Consider the following 23,757-nt stretch of genomic DNA (forward strand, 5'->3'; position numbering starts at 1 on the left):
TCGTTAAAGCTTTTCTGAATGGAACTACAAGGTCTTAAGGTCTTACGTGGTGGCGGTGGAGGTTGGGGCTGGCAGTGGGTAACGGATCGCCCGTGTATCCCGGCGGCAGGTGCAGCTGGGCGTATGATTGATCACGTTGCAAGTGGCACCAAGGCCACAGGAGCCGGGACAGGGATTGCGACACTTCTCATTGATGCAGGCCTCTCTACTGAGACACTCCGCATTGATGCGGCACTCGGACGGCAGTTGGGCGGAGCCCCCAAGTACCCAATCGAACAGGAACAGGCAGGAGCGGCGCCATTCGAACGGCACTCGGCATACGGGCCACAAGGGGAGGGCACACAGGATCGACTGGTGTCTTTTGCACTGGAGGAGCCACTGGCACAGCTTTTTGGGTAAATTGGGAGATTAAAACACTTGGACCTCTGACTCTGGTCGTTCCGGGGTCTACTTACGGGGTTTGGGTACACAGCGGTAGAAGGCATCGCCCGTGTAACCGGCGCGACACGTACAAATGGGACTGTGGTTCACAACACGACAGGTGGCCTGCTCTCCGCAGGTATTCGGACAGGGATCGATGCACTTCTGGCCCACGCAGGCCTTATCCGGCGAGCACTCTGAGGATATGGTACACTCGGGACGACAGACAGGAGGCGCACCCACATATTCGGGAAGACAGGAGCAAACGGCCTGCTCGTTGGACTCACGACACTGGGAATTGGGGCCACAGGGCGAAGGCTGGCAGGGATTCAGATACTCCTTGATGGCTACAAAAAATTAGAGCAGGGATTGTAGGCATTGATCTCCAAGCGAATTTTTATGTCTAATGTCTACGTTGGCGTTCAAGCAGGCACTGACGGTAGGGATCGCCCGAATACCCGTGAGGCAGCTACAGCTGGGCACGTGGTTGAGGACATTGCAGATGGCATTCTGGCCGCAGGTTCCCGGGCAAGGATCCTCGCACTTCTGCTGCTGACACGCTCTGTTGGATGGACAATCAGAGTTGAGGACACATTCCGGACGGCAGCCCTCGTAGGGATTCCCAAAGTATTCCGGCAAACACTGACAAGAGCCAGCATCCTGGCGCGAAGTGCACCTGGCATTGACGCCACAGGGACTGGGGTTGCATGGGTCCAATCGATCCAACTGCTGGATTCTCTTCTCCGTACACTGGGTGAAGGGATCACCCTCCATTCCCTCGGGGCAGACGCAACTGGGAGTGTGCGAGAGCACACGACACTCCGCCAAGAGGCCGCACAGACCAGGACAGGGATCGCGACACTTCTGCTGGATGCAAGCCTGATGAGTGGGACACTCGGAGCTGGTAACGCATTCGGGCCGACAGTTCGGCGGAGCGCCAATGTACTCGGGCAGACAGGTGCACGACGGCGTCTCATTGATCTCCCGGCACTGGGCATACGCGCCGCAGGGTGAGGGGAGGCATGGCTGACGCGGCGGCGGCACTGGCGGCTCAATGATCGGCTGGCAACTGACGAAGGGATTGCCCGTGTGGCGGTCCAAGCAGCGACAGAAAGGACTGTGGTTCGTCACATGGCACTGGGCACTGCGGCCGCAGACGCCCGGACAAGGATCGCTGCATTTCTGGTTCAAACATGCCAGGTTCAGGGGACATTCCGCGTTGCTGGTGCACTCCGGACGACAAAGGGTGGACTGCCAATGAAGGGCGCGATGCAGGAGCAAATGGCCTGCTGGTTGGCCACGCGACACTGGGCATTCGGTCCGCAGGGCGAGGGCTGGCAGGGATTCTGCACGTCATCGAGTTCTGTAATATCCAAGACTTTGAAGGGACTCCAAATGCGGGGGACAGTCGATGGATTGGGCTTACGTGGCACAGGGCTACATTGGATGAAGGCATTTCCCTGCATTTCCGCGGGACAGCGACAGTTGGGAATGTGATTCAGGACCTCGCATATCGCATTCGTTCCACATTTCCGGGGCAGGGATCCACACACTTGTGCCGCACACAGGCGCGACTACGATCGCATTCTGTGTGGAGGACGCACTCGGGACGACAACCGGTGTAGGGGTCGCCATGGTACTCCGGCAGACACGAGCATACGCCATTATTGCAGCGGCTATTGGAGCCACAGGGTGAGGGATAACAGGGATCTTGAGGAGGCAGTGGATCTTGAACTGGGATTTTGAAGACACATAAAACATTATTTCCATTGAATGGTGTAGGCTGACCGAAGGGGGCTTACTTTTCTGCGGCGGTTCGGGATACAAACGCTGAATGGATCCCCGATATACCCCAGAAGACAGCTGCAGATTGGGCGTGTGATTGATCACATTGCACTGGGTGTTGAGGCCACAGGAGCCGGGACAGGGATCGCGACACTTCTGATTGATGCACGCCTGATTGCTGGGACACTCCGCATTGATGGAAACATTCGGGTCGACAGTTGGGCGGCGGTCCTAAGAACGGGGCAGGCAAGAGCAGAGGGTGGGCCATAGACATCGCGACACTGGGAATTGGCCCCCACACGGCGAGGGTCACAAGGATCAGGGGTTCTCTTTCACTAGGTCTCCAGGAGGAGCTGAAAAGTGGGTTTGATAGAATTTCTTCCATGGTATTCGAAGTATTCTTTGTGGCTTACGGGGCTGACGGTAGCAGCGGGTGAATGGATCTCCGGTGTATCCGCTCAGACAGCTACAGATGGGATTGTGATTGCGAACGCGACCCTCGGCCTGCTGACCCGCAAACATTCGGACAGGGATCCACGCATTTGCGATTCACACACGCCTTGTCGGCGGCACATTCCGAGCTGCTGGTGCATTCCGGCCGACAAGCCGGGGGACTGCCAATGAACTCGGGGAGGCAGGAGCACACAGCCTGATCGTTGATCTCGCGGCAACGCGAGTTGGGACCGCAGGGTGACGGCTGGCAGGGATTCACATAGATGGCTACGGCGAAAAGGAACACGATGGTCAGAGAAGATCATTGGGGAGACAGAGGACGGATACTCTTACGTGGTTCGTTCTCTACGATGCGACACAGGGTGTAGGGGTCTCCGGTGTAGCCAATCAGACAATTGCATGTGGCCAGGTGATTAACCACCTGGCACTCGGCGATCTGACCGCACACTCCCGGACAGGGATCGCGGCACTTCTGATTCCCGCAGGCTCTGTTCGAAGGACAGTCGGAGTTCAGGACACATTCGGGGCGGCAGCCATCGTAGGGATTGCCAAAGTACTCCCGGCAGACAGGTGCAGGATCCAGCCCCACCGCGCTCCTCGCACTTGGCATTGACGCCACAGGGACGGGATTGCAGGGCTGCAGTACCTCCACGGGGGCATCCCTGACCGGACTACACTGAGTGAATGGATGACCGGTGAAGCCGCTCTCGCACAGACACATGGCCGTGTGACTGAACACCGACAGTTGGCATTCTGTCCGCATAGTCCAGGGCAGGGATCCACGCATTTCTGGTTGATGCAGGCCCTGTTGGTGGGGCATTCTGAGCTGGGAGATGCATTCGGGCTTGCAGTTGGGAGGAGCTCCCAACGAACTCTGGCAGGCAGGAACATGATGGGGAGTCTCCTGAGACGCGACACTCGGAGTTGGGGCCGCAGGGCGAGGGCTGACAGGGGTTTCTGGGGTCGATCATCGCGTTGGGGCAGCTGCTGGCAGCTGACGAATGGATTGCCGGACATGCCCGTGGGGGCAGCTGCAAAAGGACTGTGATTGACCACGTTGCAGAGGGCGTTGAAGCCGCATGTTCCCGGACAGGGATCACGGCACTTCATGTTTTGACACGACTGATCTGCCGGACAGTCCGAGTTGGTGACACACTCCGGTCGGCACTGGGGCGGACTGCCCACGTAGTCCTTCAGGCAGGAGCAGACTGCCGTGTTCTGCACAACGCGGCACTGACTGTTGGTCCGCATGGCGTTGGCTGGCAGGGATTCTGCTGGATGATGGGCTTCGCCGGCACGGGACGACACTCGAAGAATGCGTTGCCGGACGTCCGGTCGGGGACAGCGACAGATGGGTATGTGATTGGTTACTTCGCAAAGGGCATTCACGCCACAGGTGCCTGGACAGGGATCTATGCATTTGTTGCGCACGCAGGCTCGATCTCTGGGACAGTCCGTGTTCAGCACGCTTTCGGGACGACAGGAGACGTAGGGGTCGCCCTGGTATTCGGGTATACACGAGCACTGGCCATTGCGGGCACACGGGCATTCGAGCCGCAGGGCGAGGGATTGCATGGATCGTCGGCGACCGGTGGCGGGGATGTGGGTTCTGGTGGCTTGGGGCTACATTTGGTGAAGGGATTTCCGATATACCCATCGATGCAGGCGCAGAGTGGCGTATGATTGATGACACTGCAGACTGCATCCAGGCCGCAGGCCCCTGGACAGGGATCGCGACACCTTTGATTGATGCACGCCCTATTGGCAGGGACACTCGGCGTTGATGGTGCATTCGGGTCGACAGTTGGGCGCCTGCCCCATGAAGCTGGACAAACAGGAGCACGCGGGCACCCCATTGATGTTGCGGCACTCCGAATTGGGTCCACAGGGTGTAGGCAGACAGGGATCTCTCAGGGGTTCTTGGATCCGTTCGGGCGGGTGGTGCTGTTTAGGACGGATTCTTCGTTCAGTTGGCATTCTTCTACGGGATTGGGTGGGCATACACTTACGTGGAATGGGGAAGCAACGCGTAAAGGCATCGCCAGTGAAGCCACTGAGGCAACTGCAGATGGGACTGTGGTTACGCACTCGACACACGGCATTGCTGGCGCAGCTGTCGCCGGTGCATGGGTCCACGCACTTCTGGTTAACACATGCCTGATGGCTGGGACACTCGGAGGAGATGGTGCATTCGGGTCGACAGGCGGGAGGAGTTCCCACAAAGAGGGGGCAGGCAAGAGCAAACGGCCTGCTCGTTGGCCACACGACACTGGGAATTGGGGCCGCAGGGCGAGGGCTGGCAAGGATTCACGTACTCTTTTTGTGGTGCTAAAAGTGGGCTCTCATTAGTGGATGAGGGAAGGAGAGGGAGGGGACGGTTCTTACGCTCTTGCATTCTGGTGCACTGGCGGTACGGATCCCCCTCATATCCAGTGAGGCAATTGCAGGTTGGGAGATGGTTTACTACCTGGCACTGGGCATTCAGGCCGCATGTTCCGGACAGGGATCCTGGCATTTCAGCTGCTGGCACGCCCTGTTCGAGGGACAGTCCGAGTCCAGCATACATTCCGGCCGACAGCCGGCATAGGGATCTCCGAAATATTCGGGCATGCACTGGCAGGAACCGACGCCATTGCGATCACGGCAAACGGCATTCGGTCCACAGGGACTGGGGCTGCACGGAGTGCGAACCTCGATGTGGCGGATGGTTTCGGGGCTGCACTGCACGAAGGGATCGCCGGTGAAGCCTTGCTGGCAGATGCACTGCACCGCATGGCTCACTACACGACACTCGGCATTGAGACCACAGCGTCCGGGACACGGATCGACGCACTTCTGGTTGACACATGTCATCTGGCTGGTGCAGTCCGAGCTCGTTACACACTCTGGACGGCAGTTCGGAGGCCGTCCAATGTAATGTGTCCAATGTGTCCAATGTATTCCATTGGGAATAGGGGCCACATGGCGATGGACGACAGGGTTCGACTGGGACGAGATCACGCACGGGTTCAACTTGAAGGACAAACATTATTGACAATACTCGCTTAGGGCTTGCCTCTTTCTTACTTTGTGGCTGACAACGGATGAAGGGATTCCCGGTGAAGCGTTCGGGACAGGTGCAGAAGGGACTATGGCTGACCACGGCACAGTTGGCACCTACGCCACAGGTGCAAGGGCAAGGATCTCCGCAACGCTGGTTCAGACACGCCTGCGAGGGCGCGCACTCGGCGTTCGAGGTACACTCGGGGCGACAGGACGGTGGGGCACTGATATAGCTGGACAGGCAGGAGCAAACCGCCTGCTGGTTGACCTCGCGGCACTGGGAATTCGGTCCGCAGGGAGATGGACGGCAGGGATTCGTTTCCACAATAGTTTGCTGGACGGGAGAGCAGCGTATAAAGGCACTGCAGCGGTGCCGTCCGGACAACGGCACATCGGAATGTGATGTATGACATCGCAAATGGCATTCCTCGCCGCACGTTCCTGGACATGGATTCTGGCACTTGCTGCGCAGACAGGCCTTGTCCCTGGGACAGTCGGAGTTGAGGACACATTCCGGACGACAGCCGGCATAGGGATCGCCATGGAACTCGGACAAACAGCTGCAGACACCGTTGGAGCACTGCGCGTTCGGACCACACGGCGATGGGTTGCACGGATCCACATATTCACCTACGTACGATGGGGTTTTGCAGTTAGGGAGGGGACTCAGCATCAAGGATCAAGGATTAGGCTTACTTTGAACGGGTTCGGGGTGGCGACAGACGACAACTGCTGAACGGATCCCCAGTATAGCCTACGGGACAGACGCAAATGGGCGTGTGATTCACCACATTGCATTCTGCATCGTAGCCACAGGACCCTGGACATGGATCGATACATTTTTCACGGATGCAGGCCAGATTCGAGGAACACTCGGCACTGATGGTGCATTCGGGACGACAGTTGGGTGGTGCTCCAAGGAACTCGGGCAGACAGGAGCAGGAGGGCACGCCCTGCACATTGCGACACTGGCTGTTCAAGCCGCAGGGCGATGGCATGCAGGGATCACGATCAACACGCTGAACAACAGGCGGCGGGGCTAAAGAGGTTGCATGTCTGTTAGATCTCTCTGTTTGCCAGATAGAGTGGATGGTGGTCTTACGTGGCAGGGCATAACAACGGGTAAAGGAGTCGCCGGTGAAGCCTTGACGGCACTGACAGAGTAGACCATGATTCCGAACCCGGCACTCGGCATTGATGCCGCATGTACTCGGGCAGGGATCCTGGCATCGCTGACTTATGCACGCCTTGTCCGTGGGACACTCGCTGCTGAGCACGCATTCGGGACGGCAGTTGGGGGGCAGACCGATGTACAGCTCGATGCAGGAGCAGACGGCCTGGCCGTTGAGTTCGCGACACTGAGAGTTGGGGCCACACGGCGAGGGGTGGCAGGGTTGTGCGGGTTCGGCCAGACGGATAGCTAGAAAGGAGGACGGGACAATCTCACGATGGATCTCAGATGGGTGTGTGGGTATCTTACGTTGGGCTGGCTCCACATGGCAGTAGCGGTAGGGATCACCAATGTATCCGATGCGGCATGTACAGGTGGGCAGATGATTCGTAACGCTGCAGTCCGCATTGGTGCCGCAGGTGCCGGGGCAGGGATCGCGACATTTTTGCTGCTGGCAGGCCTTGTTCGTGGGACAGTCCGAGTTTCGGATGCATTCGGGGCGACAGGACTGGTAGGGATCGCCAAAGTAATCGGGCAGGCACTGGCAGGAGCCGATCCCATTGCGTTCGCGACATACAGCATTCGAGCCGCAGGGATTGGGTTCTCAGGGCGTCACCTGTTCATTGACAATGCGCTCTGTTTTTGTTAGGGGGGGTAGAAAGTGATTTGAGTGGGAGAGACGGAGAAACGAAGGTCAAGAGAGTTTTAATTATAATTCTTCAGTGGATCTCGGGTTTAGTACAGTACAACACACACCTGGCGTTGGCCTTTGCGGCTCTGATTAATCCAATTGTGGTTACAGATTACAGTACGTTTACGGTATAGTTAGGTGTTGGCATTATATTTTGCTTCAGTTAACGAAATTTGCAAATAAAATTGCATTTCAAGTGCAGCGCTTTATGTAGTGTGTGCTGCGATATTTACCGCTTTGCTTAGTGTTGTTAAACGCTGTGCGCTGCGTGTGTGCGGTGGTAGTGGCAGTGTTGTGTAAGTGCTGTGGTTGTGCCATTGCAGTGGCGTTACTTTTTTTTCGTGTCGTAAGTAAAACAATTGTCTATTGCAGGGGTTATATCCTTGGATTTATTGATTTCTTTGGTTAAACTACAGTTTTATGTTATACATTTGAATACTCTAATTTGTTCTTGACTAGAATTTAGTTTAGATCTTTGGCGTAACGTAGATTTTGCTTTTGGTAGGGGGAACAACAACGCAGTACTCAATTTCGGGTAATTTTTGGGTTAGGTTTCAATTTGTGTTGTGGGGTAGTAAGCAACTGGAGAGACATGGTCGTGTGGTGGGCCAAATAACGAATTAGGTAAAAGCATGTCAACAGATTTGGTTCCCGCCCAAAAAAAGGCGGAGGCAACAGCAATATCATCAGGGGTTAGGAGCCAAGAGTCAAGGCGGGTATTTTTGTTTTTTGGTGGGTGAGCGGAGGCATTATAATACGGCTTGGATTTGGTTTTTGGTAAGGAAGCAAAAATAAAGGCGTGACAAGTTTGCATATTGTATATTCAGGCGTTAGGGGCAAAAGCAAGTATAAAATATTAAAAGTTAAAAGCTAATCAAAACCTTTGATTACCCCCAGCATACAGACACTTTCAGCGTCACGTTCACTCCGACAGCTCGTACAGACTGCGTGCTCGTTGAAATTTGCATTTTGCGTATCGAAGTGAAATTGTGGAATTCGATTCGGGTGTAGAAAACTTCATTTTGCAATGCATTGTGCCAGTAAGTGCGGTAATCATAGATTTTGATGAATATATTTGTATGTATGTAATTTGTGCTGCCTAAGGAGCGTATTAGAACAAGTAACACGCGTAGTGAGGTGGAACTGACTTGAAGAGGTCTGCATGAATGCATTCTGCTCTCCATCCATTCCAACAGTGAATGAATGAGTGAGTTTGTGTGCCCCAATTAATAATACATTCTTGCAGACCTCTAATGAGAATACAAAAAAGTTAGTGCAAACAAATAGTGCTTTAAAGTAAATGGAATATGCAATTGCAGCGCTTGCACTTGCAGTTTGTGTTTGGAAAAATACTTCATTTATTGTAATACGCAAAGAACGAATGTGAAACTTCAAGTATAGGGGTTTTTTACGAGGGGTACTTTCATTACAATTCAACTTTGGGGATTTCAAAGAGTTTCACATTCAAGAAGGGACCATCCAAGGCGTAAACAATGTATGGTGTGTGCATATATGTAAGCTCCAGATCGAGATCTCATTTTTAGAGCGCATGTTGTACTGGGCGCCCAGTAAGCAGCAAACCAAAACCACATAAAAGTATGTATAAAAAGCTGGTTTACGCCTTGGCCTACTAGATATTCGTAAAAGATAAATGAAAACGGGGTCCTACCTTGTTCCTTTTGACAGCCGGTGAACGGATCTCCTGTGTAGCCCACATCGCATGTGCAGATGGGTTGATGATTCGCCACATTGCAGCGGGCATTGAAGCCGCAGGCATTCACGCAGGGATCGGAGCACTTCTGGCGTATGCAAGCCTTGGTCGGTGGACATTCGGGATTGATGGAGCACTCGGGCCGGCAGCTGGGTGGCGTTCCAATGAAGGTGGCGGCGCACGAGCAGGCGGCATTTCCATTGAGCACCTTACACTCCGAATTTGGTCCGCAGGGTGATGGTTGACATGGTTCCGTGGGTGTTGGCGGCTTGCGCTCTTCCTGGAAGCAGCGCGTGAACGGATCTCCCGTGTATCCTGAATTGCAGGAGCACGATGGATTGTGGTTGATCACTTGGCAGCGTGCGAACTGGCCGCAGGCGCCGGGGCAAGGATCGACACACTTCCTCTGTACGCAGGCAGTTTGCAGGGAGCATTCGGAGCTGACTATGCACTCTGGCTTGCAGGCGGGCGGTGAGCCCAGCATGCCTTGCTGGCAGGCACACACCGGTCCTTGGGCCGACACATGACACAGGCTGTTGGGACCGCAGGGATTCGGCTGGCATGGGTCCTTGGCCACGGGCGTCTCCAGGCGGCAGTGCACGAACGGATCACCCGTGTAGCCCTGCAGGCAGCTGCAGATCGGTATGTGATTGGAGACATCGCACTGCGAGTTCTGGCCACACACTCCGGGACAGGGATCCACGCACTTCTTGTTCAAGCACGCCTTGACGGGGGCGCAGTCGGTGCTCAGCGTACACTCCGGACGACATCCCGTATAGGGATCGCCCTGGTAATCTCTCAAGCAGGTGCAGGTGCCCTCGTGGCATTCCGCATTGGCTCCACACGGTTGCAGGTCGCAGGGATCCTGTGGTTCGTTCAGTGGAGGCTTCGTGATCGTCTCAATGATCTCCACGCATTGAACGAACGGATCGCCGGTAAATCCACCGCGGCAGGTGCATATGGCCAGGTGGTTCTGGATGCGACACTCGGAGTTGATGCCGCAGGAGCCGTCGCAGGGATCGCGACACTTCTCGGCAATGCAGGCGCGGTTCGGCGAGCAGTCCGTATTTACAATGCACTCGGGTCGGCAGTTGGGCGGTGCCCCAATGTAGTTGGGCAGGCAGGAGCAGGAGGCCTGCTCGTCGCGCACGCGACACTCTGAGTAGAGGCCGCATGGCGAGGGCTGGCAGGGCGTCTTGGACTCCGGAGCATCCTTAGGTCCGGCAACGGCAGGCGCTGGATAACAACGGGCGAACGGATCGCCTGTCAAATCCGAGCTGCAGATGGGATTGTGATTGATCACCTCGCACTTGGCATTGATGCCGCACGTCTTTGCACAGGGATTGGCACAGCGGAACTTGTGGCAGGCCTTGTTCGGCTGACACTCGGCGTTCACCGTGCATTCCGGCTTACAGTTCGGCGGAGCTCCAATGAAGCTCTCCAGGCAGGAGCAGACGGCCAGTCCGTTGGCAATGCGACACTTGCTGTTGGCGCCGCAGGACGAGGGGATGCAGGGATCGGCGACTGGCGGTGGCGTTGTGGGCTCCACGCGGCGACAGTTGGTAAACGGATCGCCCGTGTGACCATCGAGGCAGACACAATTGGGCACATGATTCACGGCATAGCACTGGGCATTCAGGCCGCAAATTCCCGGGCAGGGATCCTGACACTTGTTCCGTATGCATGCCTTGTCCGTGGTACAGTCCGAGCTGAGCACGCACTCGGGTCGGCAACCCTCGTAGGGATTGCCTTGGTACTCGTCGATGCACTTGCAGGCAGCAGCTCCGTTCCGTTCAATACACTCGGCATTGGCGCCACAAGGCGAAGGTTGGCACGGCTTGACCGGTTCCTCCTGTTGCGGCACACACTACACAAACGCGTTGCCAGCATATCCCGCTGGGCAGGAGCACGAGACCGTGTGACCGATGACGCGGCATTCGGCGTTTGTGCCACGAGCCGGGGCAGGGATCGCGACACTTGTTGTTGATGCAGGCCTGCGTCGAGGCACAGTCGGGATTGATAATGCACTCGGGCCGGCAGTTGGGTGGCGAACCAAAGAACTCTGGCTGGCACTGGCACACGGGTCCTCGCTCATCGGGCTTGCATATGGAGTTGGGTCCGCACGGCGAGGGCACACATGGATCTCTGGGGGCTTCCTTAACATCTGGAGGCGTGGCCACGGCTATCTCTGTGCACTGCTTGAAGGGATCTCCAGTTCGGCCAGGAGGGCAGCCACAGATGGGGCTGTGATTGATGACCTCGCAGCGTGCCTCCAGGCCACAAGCAGCGGCGCAGGGATCCACGCACTTCTTGTTGACACAAGCCTGTAGCGCAGAGCATTCGCTAGATACCACGCATTCGGGACGGCATTGAGGCGGCGCCCCAATGTATCCTTCCAGGCACGAGCAGACGGCATGTCCGTTGACATCGCGGCACTGGCTGTTCGAGCCGCATGGGGACGGAGCACAGGCCTGGACTTTAGGTGTATCTTCGATGAGCTTCACGCGACAATTGGTAAACGGATCGCCCTCGTAGCCCTGCAGACAGGAGCATACGGGTATGTGGTTCATCACCTCGCAAACGGCATTGTTGCCACAGATTCCGGGGCAGGGATCCACACACTTGTTCCGCATGCAGGCCTTGTCCCGCGGACAGTCCGCCGAGAGGGTACACTCGGGTCGGCAGCCTTCGTAGGCGTTTCCTTGATAGTTATTCTGGCAGCGGCACTCACCGGCAAAGCAGTCGGCATTCGGGCCGCATGGACTCGGATTGCACGGATCGTTGGCGACCGGCGGCGGGGTCTTGCCTTCTGGTTTCTCGGTACAGCGCACAAACGGATCGCCTTCGTAGCCCTCGATGCAGTTGCAAATGGGCAGATGGTTCAGAACATGACACTTGGCCTCGAAGCCACAGGAACCAGAGCACGGATCGCCGCACTTTTGATTGATGCACGCCTCCGTGGGTCCGCATTCGGAGTTCAGGACACATTCCGGCCGACAACGTGGTGGGGCGCCAATAAAGTTCGGCAAGCAGGAGCAGGCCGGACTATTGCCCACAATCTGGCATTGGGACCGCAAGGTGAAGGCACACAAGATGCAGCTGGAGGTTCTGCTGTAGTCACATCGTGTGTTATAGCTGCGGATGGGACGGGACGAACATTAGAATTTCTCTTTCATTGATTCTTTCATATACTTACGTATCCTAGAGCACTGAACGAAGGGATCACCGCTCATGCCGCGGGGGCATGTGCAGATGGGGCTGTGGTTCTTGGTACTGCAGATGGCACGAATGCCGCAGGTGTGCAGACATGGGTCCACACACTTCTTGTTCACACAGACACTCCGCACTGACTATACACTCGGGTCCGCAGTTGGGCGGCTGATTGACGAAGCCCGACTGGCAGGAGCATACGGCCTGGTTGTTGATGCTGCGACAGTTGCTGTTGGGGCCGCAGGGCGAGGGATTGCACGGGTTCAGCGGTGGACGCGGGGTAACCGGCACGGGCTTGCAGCTGAAGAACGGATCTCCGCTGTAGCCGGCCGGACAGGTGCAGGTGGGCACATGGTTATCCACTGTACAGAGAGCGTACTCCCCGCACATATTGTCGCAGGGATCGATACACTTGAAGCGGACACACGCCTGGGCGGCCGTGCACTCATCGTTGATCTCGCACTCGCGTCGGCAGCCGCGCTGTGCATCGTAGGGATTGCCCTCGAAGCCCTCATGGCAGTAGCAGGCGCCGGCTCCGTTGCGTTCGCGACACTCGGCATGGGGGCCGCACGGCGAAGGTTCGCATGGCGATGTGGGCGCCTCGGTGGGCAGCAGCAGGGGAATCAGCTGGCACCCGAAGAGCGGCTCACCCTCGTAGCCATCGGCACAGGAGCAGACGGCATTGTGTTGCACTACCTGACAGACGGCGTTACTGCCGCATGAGCCAGGACAGGGATCGACGCAGCGCTCCTGCTGGCAGGATAGATGATTCTGGCACTCGTCGTTGTTGGTGCACTCTGGCCGGCAGTTGGGCGGACGTCCAATGAAGTTGGCATTGCAGGAGCAAGCCGCTTGGTTTCCAATCTCGCGGCAAATGGCATTGGGGCCACAGGGTGAGGGCACACACGGCTCTTGATATTCCTTGGCATCTTCGCTGGGTGTACAGCCGCTGATGGGATCGCCGGTCATGCCGGGCACGCAGCTGCAGATGGGATTGTGGTTCACCACCTGGCACTTGGCATTGTTGCCGCAGGATCCGCGACAGGGATCGGCGCACTTCTGATTGATGTACGCCCGATTCTGGGGGCACTCGGAGCTGACGACACATTCCGGCTTGCAGCTGGGCGGTGCTCCGATGTAGCCCTCTAGGCAGGAGCAGACCGCATGGCTGTTCGTGTCCAGGCACTGGCTGTAGGGTCCACAGGGCGAGGGCTGGCATGGGTTCTCGGGTCGTCGGGTCACCACTTCAAGCAGAGCGCAGGAGCGATGCGGATCACCCGTGTAGCCCTCGAAGCAGTTGCAGTTGGGACCATGATTTAGGACACGGCACTCGGCATTGATTCCGCAGGCACCGGGACAAGGATCCTGGCACTTGCTGTTGATGCAGGCACGGGAGCGATCGCAGTCATCGTTCTGGACACATTCCGGGCGGCAGCCACTGTACGGATCGCCAAAGTATTCAGGCAGACAGGTGCAGGAGCCGGCGCCGTTGCGCTCGCGACACACGGCATTGGCGCCGCATGGACTGGGATTGCAGGGATTGCGTGGCGCCTCCGTTGGCGTAACTATATAGGGCAGAAAATAAGGGAAAAGTGGTGTGAGTGGAGGAGGATAAGGTATACGTTGGCATGCAATTGATATATACTTTGCTGTACAACAGCACAGCCGGAGAACGGATCGCCGGTGTAACCAGGCACGCATTCGCATGTTGGACGATGCTTGATCACCTGGCACAGAGAGTTCTGGCCACAAGCTCCAACACACGGATCTGCGCAGCGTTGGTTGACACACGCGAGATTCGCCGGACAGTCCGCACTACTCATGCACTCGGGCCGACAGTTGGGCGGCCGGCCGAGGTAGTCCGGCAGACAGGAGCATGCAGGCGAACCGCGCACATCGATGCATTTCGAGTTGGGTCCGCACGGCGAGGGTACACAGGGATTACCGGACTTTTCGGGTATTGTGGCACCGCCCAGCTGCAATGGGACGCATGTATTGAAAACAAGTGAGAATCAACGAGGAGAATGCGAGAGAGTAGGCTCTGGGCACGACAAGCAAGAGAGTACCTTCGGAAGTAAATCTGAAGAATATAAATATGAGAGCTACGGGAGAATCAACAGGAATCATAATGAGAGCGTACGTTTTCGTCGTTGGTTGAACGGATTGTACTGGCGTTTCTTATAGGAAATTCATCCTCCAGGTGTTCTATAATCTTTGGATATTATCTATCTCATCATTTTCATATGGCAACCGTGATTAAAAGAGTGCATCCCAACTGGTGGAATCTGGTATCCACCAATTGGCTTGCCCTCCCTTCGAAGGGGACATCGTATCATGCTTACACAATATTTTAGTGCACCGATTGAAGGGATCTCCGGTATAGCCTGGGGCACAGGAGCATGCAGGATAGTGGTTTATGACCTGACAACGTGCCTCAATGCCGCATGTGCCCGGACACGGGTCCACACACTTCTGATTCTGACAGTTGAGATCTTGGGCACAATCGGAGCTTATGATACACTCGGGCCGACAGTTGGGGGCAGAGCCAACGAGTCCGGGCTGGCAAGAGCACACGGCATGGTTATTGATCTCCCGACACTGGCTGTACGGACCGCACGGCGAGGGTCTACAGGGATTCACATCGGCCAGGGCTGGGGGAATGGGTTTTAGTAGGGTTTTAGTCTTGTTTTGTTTCTTTTAGGATTTGCAGGTACACCTACGTGGGGGTGGGAGTTGGGGTATTTCACGGCATGCACTCGACGGATTTCCAGTGTAGCCGGCCAGGCACGAGCAGCTGGGCAAGTGATTGGACACACGACACTCGGCGTTCAGGCCACAAACGCCAGGACAAGGGTCCACGCATTTCTGGTTGACGCAGGACTTATCGCGTGAGCAATCGCTATTAACCACGCACTCGGGACGACAGCCACTGTACGGATCGCCAAAGTACTCTGGCAGACACGTACAGGAGCCGGCGCCGCTGCGTTCACGGCACTCGGCATTGGGGCCACAGGGCGAGGGTTGGCAGGGTGTCAGGCGCTCATCGGGTTCTGGCAAAGCTGCAGGTCACACGAAACGAGATTAGGTCGGATATCAAAAGGGAAACAGCTGCGAAGTGACGCGCTTACGTTGCGGATTGCAGCCAGCGAATGGATCGCCAGTGAAGCCATTGTCGCACGAACAGATGGGCGAGTGGCCAACGACACTGCAGTAGGCATTGAAGCCGCATGACCCCGGACAAGGGTCTGTGCAGCGCTCATTGATGCACGCCAGATTGGCAGGACACTCGGAATTGAGGGTACACTCTGGGCGACAGTTGGGCGCACGGCCCACGAAGTTGGGCAGACAGGAACAGACGCCAGTCTCGCCCACCACGCGACATTGGGAGTTGCGGCCGCAGGGACTGGGCACGCAGGGATTCTCATTGGACTTTGGCTGCTCCGGTTCTTGTTGCCGTGGAGCGCATCGCACAAACGGATCGCCGCTGTAGCCACTGGGGCACGAGCAGATGGGATTGTGATTCGTGACCTTGCAAATGGCCTCGTGGCCCCAGGTTCCGGGACAGGGGTCTACACAGCGCAAGTTCACGCAAGCCCTGTCTTGAGAGCACTCGGAACTAACAGAGCACTCCGGTCGACAGGCGGGCGGAGTGCCCACATAGTTGGTGGTGCATGAGCAGACCGCATGTCCGTTCACCTCGCGGCACTGGCTGTACGGGCCGCATGGCGACGGGCGACACGGCTGGACAGGCGGGGCCACTAGAATTCATGGGGAAATAAAATTCATTCAGCCGATGTTTCAGGAGAAGTGACACAAAGATAGACCCTACATTTTGGTATTTCCCGGCAGTACTGCGATGGGTTGCCCGTGTATCCGGAGGGGCAGCTGCAGCTGGGCGCGTGATTAATCACATGACACTCGGCGGAGACACCGCAAACACCTGGGCAGGGATCGCGGCACTTGTTGTTGAGGCAGGCGCGGTTCTTCGAACAGTAGCTGTTCAGGACACACTCCGGCCGGCATTCGGTGTACGGATCGCCACTGTATTCGGGCAGGCAGGAACAGGAGCCAACACCATTGCGCTCGTTGCACACCGCATTGGCGCCGCAGGGACTGGGATTGCAGGGCTGTGCAACCTCGGGCGGAACGATAGCTAAATGAATGAAGTGGGGAAAGGGTAGCAGTTTAGCAATGTGGGGCAATGACGTTGGCGTTGCGTCGAGTGTGGCTTGACCCTTACTTTGTGGACTACACTCGGAGAATGGATCGCCCGCATAGCCCTCGAGGCAGCGGCATATCGGTCTATGATTATTTACAAGACACGTGGTCTGACTTCCGCAGGTACCCACGCAGGGATCCCGGCACCGCAGATTGATGCAGGCCATGTTGCCGGCACACTCCGAGTTCGAAGTGCACTCGGGTCGGCAATTTGGCGCCCTACCCACATAATGTTGCAAGCATGAGCAGACGGGCTGATCATTAGCCGACACCCGACACTGAGAGTTTGGCCCGCACGGCGAGGGCACGCATGGCTCGACGCGATCATGGACGATGGGGCGTTCTAAATGTACCATCACACCAGGACACCAGGAAACCACAAATATGATAACATCATGCACAAAGATAAGCCATAAAATAGAGTACATACAAAGGAGATAATAAAGTAAAGATATAGTATACATATATATATAGAGAGGATGATGTCAAGCATGGAATGAAATGGAGAAAGCACTAGAGGGGCACTTCCGTGATGGTGATGATGAGAGAACATTTCGGTTTCTATACCCTTGCAGATGAATAGACTCGAAGAGTGTACCCTATCTCCACCACTAGCTCTTTCCCTAGAGACTAGTACTCCTTCAAAGTATATGGGCTGGAAAAATCTCGGAGCAATCGGAGCAATATCAGAAATGGGAGGGCGTCTGTCCGGTTTTAAAAGATAGATATCTTGATTCACAAATCGTATTTGAACAATCGGTTCTACTTGAATTTTCTTCCAGATTCGACATCGGACAGACATGTAGAATAGTCTTCAAGAAAGAAACTCTCTCAAATCTCTTAATCTGCAAAAGTATTCGAACCTTCGGCTAGCCGAAAGTACGTCCTTCTTCTCGAGTTTTGCCTTCGATTCTTACTTTCTTGTGGGAAGCAGCGCACAAATGGATCACCGCTGAAGCCGGGGCTGCAGGAGCAGATGGGATTATGGTTAACGACACGGCAGAGCGCATTGTTGCCACAGGTGCCCGGGCAGGGATCTTTGCACCGCTCGTTCAGACACGACTTGTCCTGCGCGCACTCCGAGCTGCTCATGCACTCGGGCCTGCAGTTGGGTGGGGATCCAATGTAGTTGTGTACGCAGGAGCATACTGCATGGCCGTTGACCGGGCGGCAGTTGCTGTAGAGGCCGCAGGGCGAGGGTTGGCATGGATTTTCGGGTACTATTGGGTCGGGATCTAGATCGAGCAGGAGGGCGGTAAATGGCGACAATTAGTAGGGTTTCAGCGGGGGCCTAGCTTTGTGGGGGTCTTACAGCGTGGCGTCTCGGGTACCAGGTGACAGCCGACAATGGGGTTTCCCGTGTAGCCGGGCAGGCATTCACAGTTGGGTGCATGATTGAAGACAGCGCACAGGGCGCTGTGGCCGCACATCCCGGGACAGGGATCGACGCATCTCTGATTGACGCACGCCCGCGACTTGGGGCAGTCCGAATTGATGACGCACTCGGGGCGACACTCGGTGTACGGATCCCCAAAGTACTCGGGCAGACATTTACAGGCAGCAGCGCGATTTCGCTCCTCGCACAAGGCATTCAAGCCGCAAGGACTGGGGCGACAGGGTTGTAAGACCTCAATGGGCGCTGTGTGGCACAGAAATGGTGGGGTTTAAGTATTTTGGGCAACGAGTCTGAGTATTTCCCTAGAAGGACCTACTTTCTAAGATCTTGTAGCAGCCGGTGAAGGGATCGCCACTGAAGCCAGGCTCGCACATGCACACCGGAGCATGTTGACTGACATGACAGAGGGCATTGTTGCCGCAGGAACCGATGCACGGGTCGGCACAACGCGCATTCATACAGGCCATCCGGGCGGGGCACTCTGAATTGATGCTACACTCCGGCCGGCAGGCCGGCGGACGTCCAATGTAGTTGGCCACGCAGGAGCACACGGCTCCAGTGCCTGGCACTGGGAGTTGGGACCGCAGGGCGATGGTACGCAGGGATTCAATGGCACGATGGGGTCTGGTATCGGCTCCGGTTCTACAAACATACGACATATCAATTGTGGCGCTATCCAAGAGAGGATTGGAGTTCTCATAGTGAAACCTACTTCTTTCGGGCAGACACTGATGGAACGGATCACCGGTGTAGCCGTCGATGCAGCTACAAATGGGGGAGTGATTCGTACAGCGACAACGCGCATTGTAACCACAAGTGCCGGGACAGGGATCGCGGCAACGTTGATTGATACACGCCCTATCCGAGGGACATTCTGCACTTGTGCGGCACTCGGGCTTGCAGTTGGGGGGAACGCCAAGGTAGTCCGGAAGGCAAGCGCAAACGGGGTGATCTCCAGCCACGTGGCAAGTGCTAAACAGGCCACAAGGCGATGGTCTACAAGGGTCTTTGGGCAAGGGCAGGTACATATCTAAGGAGAGGATGGGCAAAGAGCTTTTAGAGAAGAGTTTTTGGGACCGAGAGATGGTTGCGTAGGCATACTTGAGGGACGCTCGACGCAGGCGCGTTGCGGATTGCCTGTGAATCCGGGTTCACAGCTACAAACCGCCTGGTGATGGGCCACACGGCAGATGGCATTGAAGCCACAGGCATTGGCGCAGGGATCGCCGCACTTCATGTTGATGCAGGACCTGCTCGCGGGACAATCACTGTTCTGCACGCACTCGGGGCGGCAGTTTATGTACGGATCACCGAAATAGTTCTGGATGCAGCTGCATGACCCGGCACCATTGCGTTCACGACAGATGGCATTGGCACCACATGGGGATAGGTGACGTGGATCGGCTGGTTGGTCCGGAACCACGACTAACATAGCAAGCAAAACCCTCAATGATGCTGTGTAGAGCAGTGGGCATTGAAGCCACAGATTCCAATGCAAGGATCCTCGCATCTCTGGCGAATGCAAGCCCGGTTGGATGAACAATCCTGATTGATAACGCACTCGGGTCGGCAGCTCGGTGGGGCTCCGAACATGCCCGGAGCACAGGAGCATTCGGCGCGATTGTTCACATTCCGACAATTGGCATTGGGTCCACATGGACTGGGCAGGCAGGGATCCAAATTCTTTGGCGGTTCAGATGCTGCAGGAAACGCAAAGTAATGCATTAGATTCGCCTAATATTTCTGCTTATATTGGACTTACGTTTAGGTACACATTGTTCAAAGGGATCGCCAATGTAGTCTCTGGGACAAGAGCATATCGGGTTGTGGTTATTAACTTGACACTTGGCATTGAAGCCGCAGGTTTCGGCGCACGGATCAGTACACTTCTGGTTGATGCACGCCAGATGTTGCGAGCATTCCGAGCTGACGACGCACTCAGGCCGGCACTGTGGCGGGGCTCCAAAGTAACCCACTTGGCAGCTGCACGTGGGATGACCCTCGACCGTTCGGCAGATGCTGTTGGGGCCACAAGGATTCGGTTCACAGACGCTCACAGGTCCCACAGGCATACGCTTGCAACCCACGAACGGATCTCCCTCGTGACCGCGGGTGCAACTACAGGATGGCAAGTGGTTGACCACGGCACACTCGGCATTGGCTCCACAGGCAGCTGTGCAAGGATTGCGACAGTGCTGTTTGATGCAGGCCAGCGACGAGGGGCATTCCGAGTTATAGATACATTCGGGCCGGCATCCAGTGCTGTACGGATCTCCAAAGTACGGTTCAATGCAGCTACAGCGAGCGGCATTGTTGTGTGGTGTGCACACGGCATTCTCGGCACAAGGATTGGGATAGCAGGGTCCAAAGTCATCACCCGATTCTGTGAGTGGAAGTTGTTTCGGATTAGATATCCTGATTTTATAGACAAATAATTGTACTTACTCTCTTCTTTTGTCTGAGAGCAGCCGATGAAGGCATCTCCCTCGTAACCCTGGTCGCAGCTGCAGTGAGCGGAGTGGGCGATGACCGTACAACGGGCGTTGTGTCCACAGACATTGGCACAGGGATTCTGGCACTTCTCATGGATGCAGGCCTTGTCCGAAGGACACTCGCTGCTCAGTGTGCACTCTGGCCGGCAATAGGGCGGGCTGCCAATGTAGTTGGCCACACACGAGCAGACCGGGCGGTTCTGTTTGATCTGGCAAATGGAGTTGGGTCCGCAGGGCGAGGGCACGCACGGATTCTTGGGCAGATCCACCTCGCGACCCGGCTCGGGTATGGGAGAGCAGGCAACAAACGGATCTCCCTCGAACTTTTGCTCGCACGAGCAAATGGGATTGTGATTGAGCACCTCGCAGCGGGCTCCGACACCGCAGATACCGGGACATGGATCCGCGCATCTCTGGTTGAGACAGGCCTGGTTGGGAGCCCACTCGGAGCTTACGACGCACTCGGGCTGGCAGACGGGCGGGGCTCCCTTCAAGTTTGGCAGGCAGGAGCAGGCGGCATATCCCTCGGGGGTGGCCAGACAGCGGGAATTGGGACCGCAGGGCGAGGGTTCGACCGGATGTGGCCTCACAATGGGCGGTGAAACGGGTGGCAGATAGTAAGGATTACAGGCAATGGAGGCATCTCCACTGTAACCCTCAGAACAGATGCACACTGGGGCATGGTTCACCACACGGCAGACGGCATTGATACCACACACGCCAGCACAGGCTTCCACGCACTTGGAGTTCATGCAGGCCTTGTCCGCGGGACAGTCGCTATTGAGCACGCACTCTGGACGACAGCCAACATGTGGATCACCAAAGTATCCATTGCGGCAGACGCAGGCGAGGCCACCGGGCGCCCGCTTGCATTCAGCATTGGCGCTGCACTGCAGCTTTGCGCAGCTTGGCGCTGGAGTTGGTACAATTGCCGATTGAATGGTGCACTGCTCGTATGGATTGCCATAGAGTCCTACGGGGCAGGAACACACCGGATTGTGTTCGTACACATTACACTGGGCACTGCGTCCGCAGGAGCCGGGGCAAGGATCGAGGCAGCGCTGACCCAAACAGGCACGATCGAAGGGACAGTCGGAGTTGGCCACACACTCGGGTCGGCAACGTGGATTCTGCTGGGCATTGGGTCCAAAACAGGGATCACACAGTGCCACACCATCGCCATAGACCGAGCAGACGTCGTGCGGTCCGCAGGGGGACGGGGCACACGGGTCGCGCGACACGTTCTTCAAAATTCCAATCGGCACGCATTGAAGGAAGGCATCGCCGGCGAATCCGTCCAAGCAATGGCACACTGGCGTATGCTGGCGGACATTGCAAATGGCATTGATACCGTAAATAGCTCCTACACAGGGATCCACGCACTTGTGGTTAATGCACGACAGGATCTCGCCGCAGTCCGAGTTGATGTCGCACTCCGGCTGGCAGCCCGACTCTGGATCGCCTAGGTAGCCGGGAATGCAGGAGCAGACGGCGCGATTGTTGAGCAGTTTGCACTCGCTATTGACGCCACAGGGACTGGGCACACACGGATTGGTCTTCGGATGGTCCAGGGCATAGCAACGGACTCCTGGGTTGCCAGTCAAGCCAGCATTGCACGAGCAAACGGGGTGATGCTCCTCAACGCGGCAGTTGGCTCCATGGCCGCAAGCTCCGGGGCAGGGATCGTAACAGCGGAAGCCCATGCAGGCTTTGCTGTGGGGACAATCGGCATCAACCTGGCACTCATAGCCGTGGCAACCCACCAGCGATGTGGGATCACCGGAGAGACCTTCGGGACAAACGCAGGCGGTCTGTCCATCGCCGGCGACAACGCAATTGGCATTGGGTCCGCATGGATTCGGGTCACAGACGGTGCGACTTGGCTCGCGGCATCCTTGGTAGGCATCGCCGACATATCCTGAGCGACAGTAGCATTCCTCACGATTACCGGCCACATAGCAGTCGGCATTTCGGCCGCAAGGACCTGGCTGGCAGAGCTCAATTGACACCGCGGGCTTCTCGCACAGCCTGAAGGGATTTCCGATCTTGTTGTCCGGACAGTAGCACACTGGTTGGCGCGACGAGTCGCAGATGGCACCAGTGCCACAGGGGCTGGGATCGCATGGATTGATGGGTTCCACACAGCCACGAATGGTGTTGGGGCTCTCCACGTAACCCGGCAGGCAGGTGCACTTGGAGAAGCCGTTGCTCAGGACGGTGCACTGTGTGTTGGGGCCGCACGGCGACGGTCCGCATGGGTTCGACGGCAGCTCGCAGGCTATCAAAGGGGGCTGACCCTCGTATTCGGGCAGGCAGAAGCAGACGGATTGCCCATCCACGCGACGACATCCGGAGTTGGGTCCACAAGGATTCGGTGTGCATTCATCGCCTTCCGGGACTGCATAATCAAGAGTAATTAGTTTTTTGTTTATTGGTAGTCCTTAAGGAATACTTACTGCAGTTCTTGAATGGATTTCCTGTGAGTCCCTTGGGACAGTAGCAAATGGGATTGCCGTTGTCCAGTTCACACAGGGCACTGAGGCCACAGGGATTGGGATCGCAAGGATTCTGCGGCGGACTGCAGCCCACCTGGGGATTTCCATTGTATCCAGGCGGACACTTGCACACCCCACGATGGTTGATCACATCGCAGAGTGCAAAGGCGCCGCACTGACAGGGCGATGCACACTTTCCATTGATGCAGGCCTGACTAGAATCGCACTCGGTGTCGGCACGACATCCCTGCAGCGGCGAACACTGCACATAGGCATTGCCTAGGAAGCCGGGCAGACAGCGACAATCAGTTCCATGGTTGATTGGTACGCACTCGGCATTCTCGCCACAGGAATCCTCTTGGCAGGGATTGATGCAGCGACGGTTGAGGCGATCGCAGAGTTTCGTCGGTGGACAGTCCTCGTTGTATTGGCAGACATGGGTGCGTGCTATTGGTTTGGGTTACGATTACGGGTGCGATATTCGGGTTGTACGGTTGTGGGTGTATTTATAGTTGAGGTGTCGGGACGGTACAAATTTTATACATGGTGTATACGTGGTGTACGGGTATTTGTACAGTGTTTATGAAAAAGAGAGCGTTTGGGAAACGAAACGATGTGTAAGATTAGCAAAGGATTCCTTGGAGGACAACAGAGATGTGCCATATACTGTGTG

General features: G+C 56.4%; 1 protein-coding gene across 1 annotated transcript in view; it reads right to left on the bottom strand.

Annotated features, from left to right (window-relative positions):
- Positions 1-46: 46 nt before the first annotated feature.
- Positions 47-23,757, bottom strand: part of LOC6604447 — a gene marked incomplete at both ends in the record, with an annotated part of 61,262 nt that continues 37,551 nt past the window's right edge. The window contains 61 exon segments of the mRNA XM_026992243.1: positions 47-82; positions 85-105; positions 108-236; positions 239-346; positions 349-387; positions 456-767; positions 841-882; positions 885-1,664; positions 1,667-1,783; positions 1,847-1,951; positions 1,954-2,154; positions 2,231-2,294; positions 2,296-2,406; positions 2,408-2,444; positions 2,446-2,529; positions 2,591-2,718; positions 2,720-2,925; positions 2,986-3,217; positions 3,219-3,283; positions 3,286-3,396; positions 3,399-3,486; positions 3,488-3,523; positions 3,525-3,614; positions 3,616-3,899; positions 3,902-3,998; positions 4,000-4,197; positions 4,200-4,418; positions 4,420-4,577; positions 4,644-4,887; positions 4,889-4,986; positions 5,044-5,154; positions 5,157-5,574; positions 5,576-5,670; positions 5,725-6,066; positions 6,069-6,126; positions 6,128-6,330; positions 6,397-6,413; positions 6,415-6,739; positions 6,803-7,120; positions 7,181-7,507; positions 9,232-11,225; positions 11,227-12,340; positions 12,343-12,408; positions 12,470-12,609; positions 12,611-14,048; positions 14,129-14,440; positions 14,820-15,134; positions 15,204-15,542; positions 15,612-16,241; positions 16,313-16,636; positions 16,724-17,044; positions 17,619-17,936; positions 18,014-18,340; positions 18,414-18,659; positions 18,662-18,739; positions 18,810-19,127; positions 19,199-19,525; positions 19,528-19,797; positions 19,860-20,480; positions 20,543-22,987; positions 23,046-23,531. Of these exon segments, the coding sequence (XP_026848044.1) occupies positions 47-82; positions 85-105; positions 108-236; positions 239-346; positions 349-387; positions 456-767; positions 841-882; positions 885-1,664; positions 1,667-1,783; positions 1,847-1,951; positions 1,954-2,154; positions 2,231-2,294; positions 2,296-2,406; positions 2,408-2,444; positions 2,446-2,529; positions 2,591-2,718; positions 2,720-2,925; positions 2,986-3,217; positions 3,219-3,283; positions 3,286-3,396; positions 3,399-3,486; positions 3,488-3,523; positions 3,525-3,614; positions 3,616-3,899; positions 3,902-3,998; positions 4,000-4,197; positions 4,200-4,418; positions 4,420-4,577; positions 4,644-4,887; positions 4,889-4,986; positions 5,044-5,154; positions 5,157-5,574; positions 5,576-5,670; positions 5,725-6,066; positions 6,069-6,126; positions 6,128-6,330; positions 6,397-6,413; positions 6,415-6,739; positions 6,803-7,120; positions 7,181-7,507; positions 9,232-11,225; positions 11,227-12,340; positions 12,343-12,408; positions 12,470-12,609; positions 12,611-14,048; positions 14,129-14,440; positions 14,820-15,134; positions 15,204-15,542; positions 15,612-16,241; positions 16,313-16,636; positions 16,724-17,044; positions 17,619-17,936; positions 18,014-18,340; positions 18,414-18,659; positions 18,662-18,739; positions 18,810-19,127; positions 19,199-19,525; positions 19,528-19,797; positions 19,860-20,480; positions 20,543-22,987; positions 23,046-23,531 (19,083 nt within the window).

The sequence above is a fragment of the Drosophila persimilis genome, unplaced genomic scaffold, assembly GCF_003286085.1.
Source record: "Drosophila persimilis strain 14011-0111.01,24,50 unplaced genomic scaffold, DperRS2 tig00000721-arrow-arrow-pilon, whole genome shotgun sequence".
NCBI classification, from domain to species: domain Eukaryota; kingdom Metazoa; phylum Arthropoda; class Insecta; order Diptera; family Drosophilidae; genus Drosophila; species Drosophila persimilis.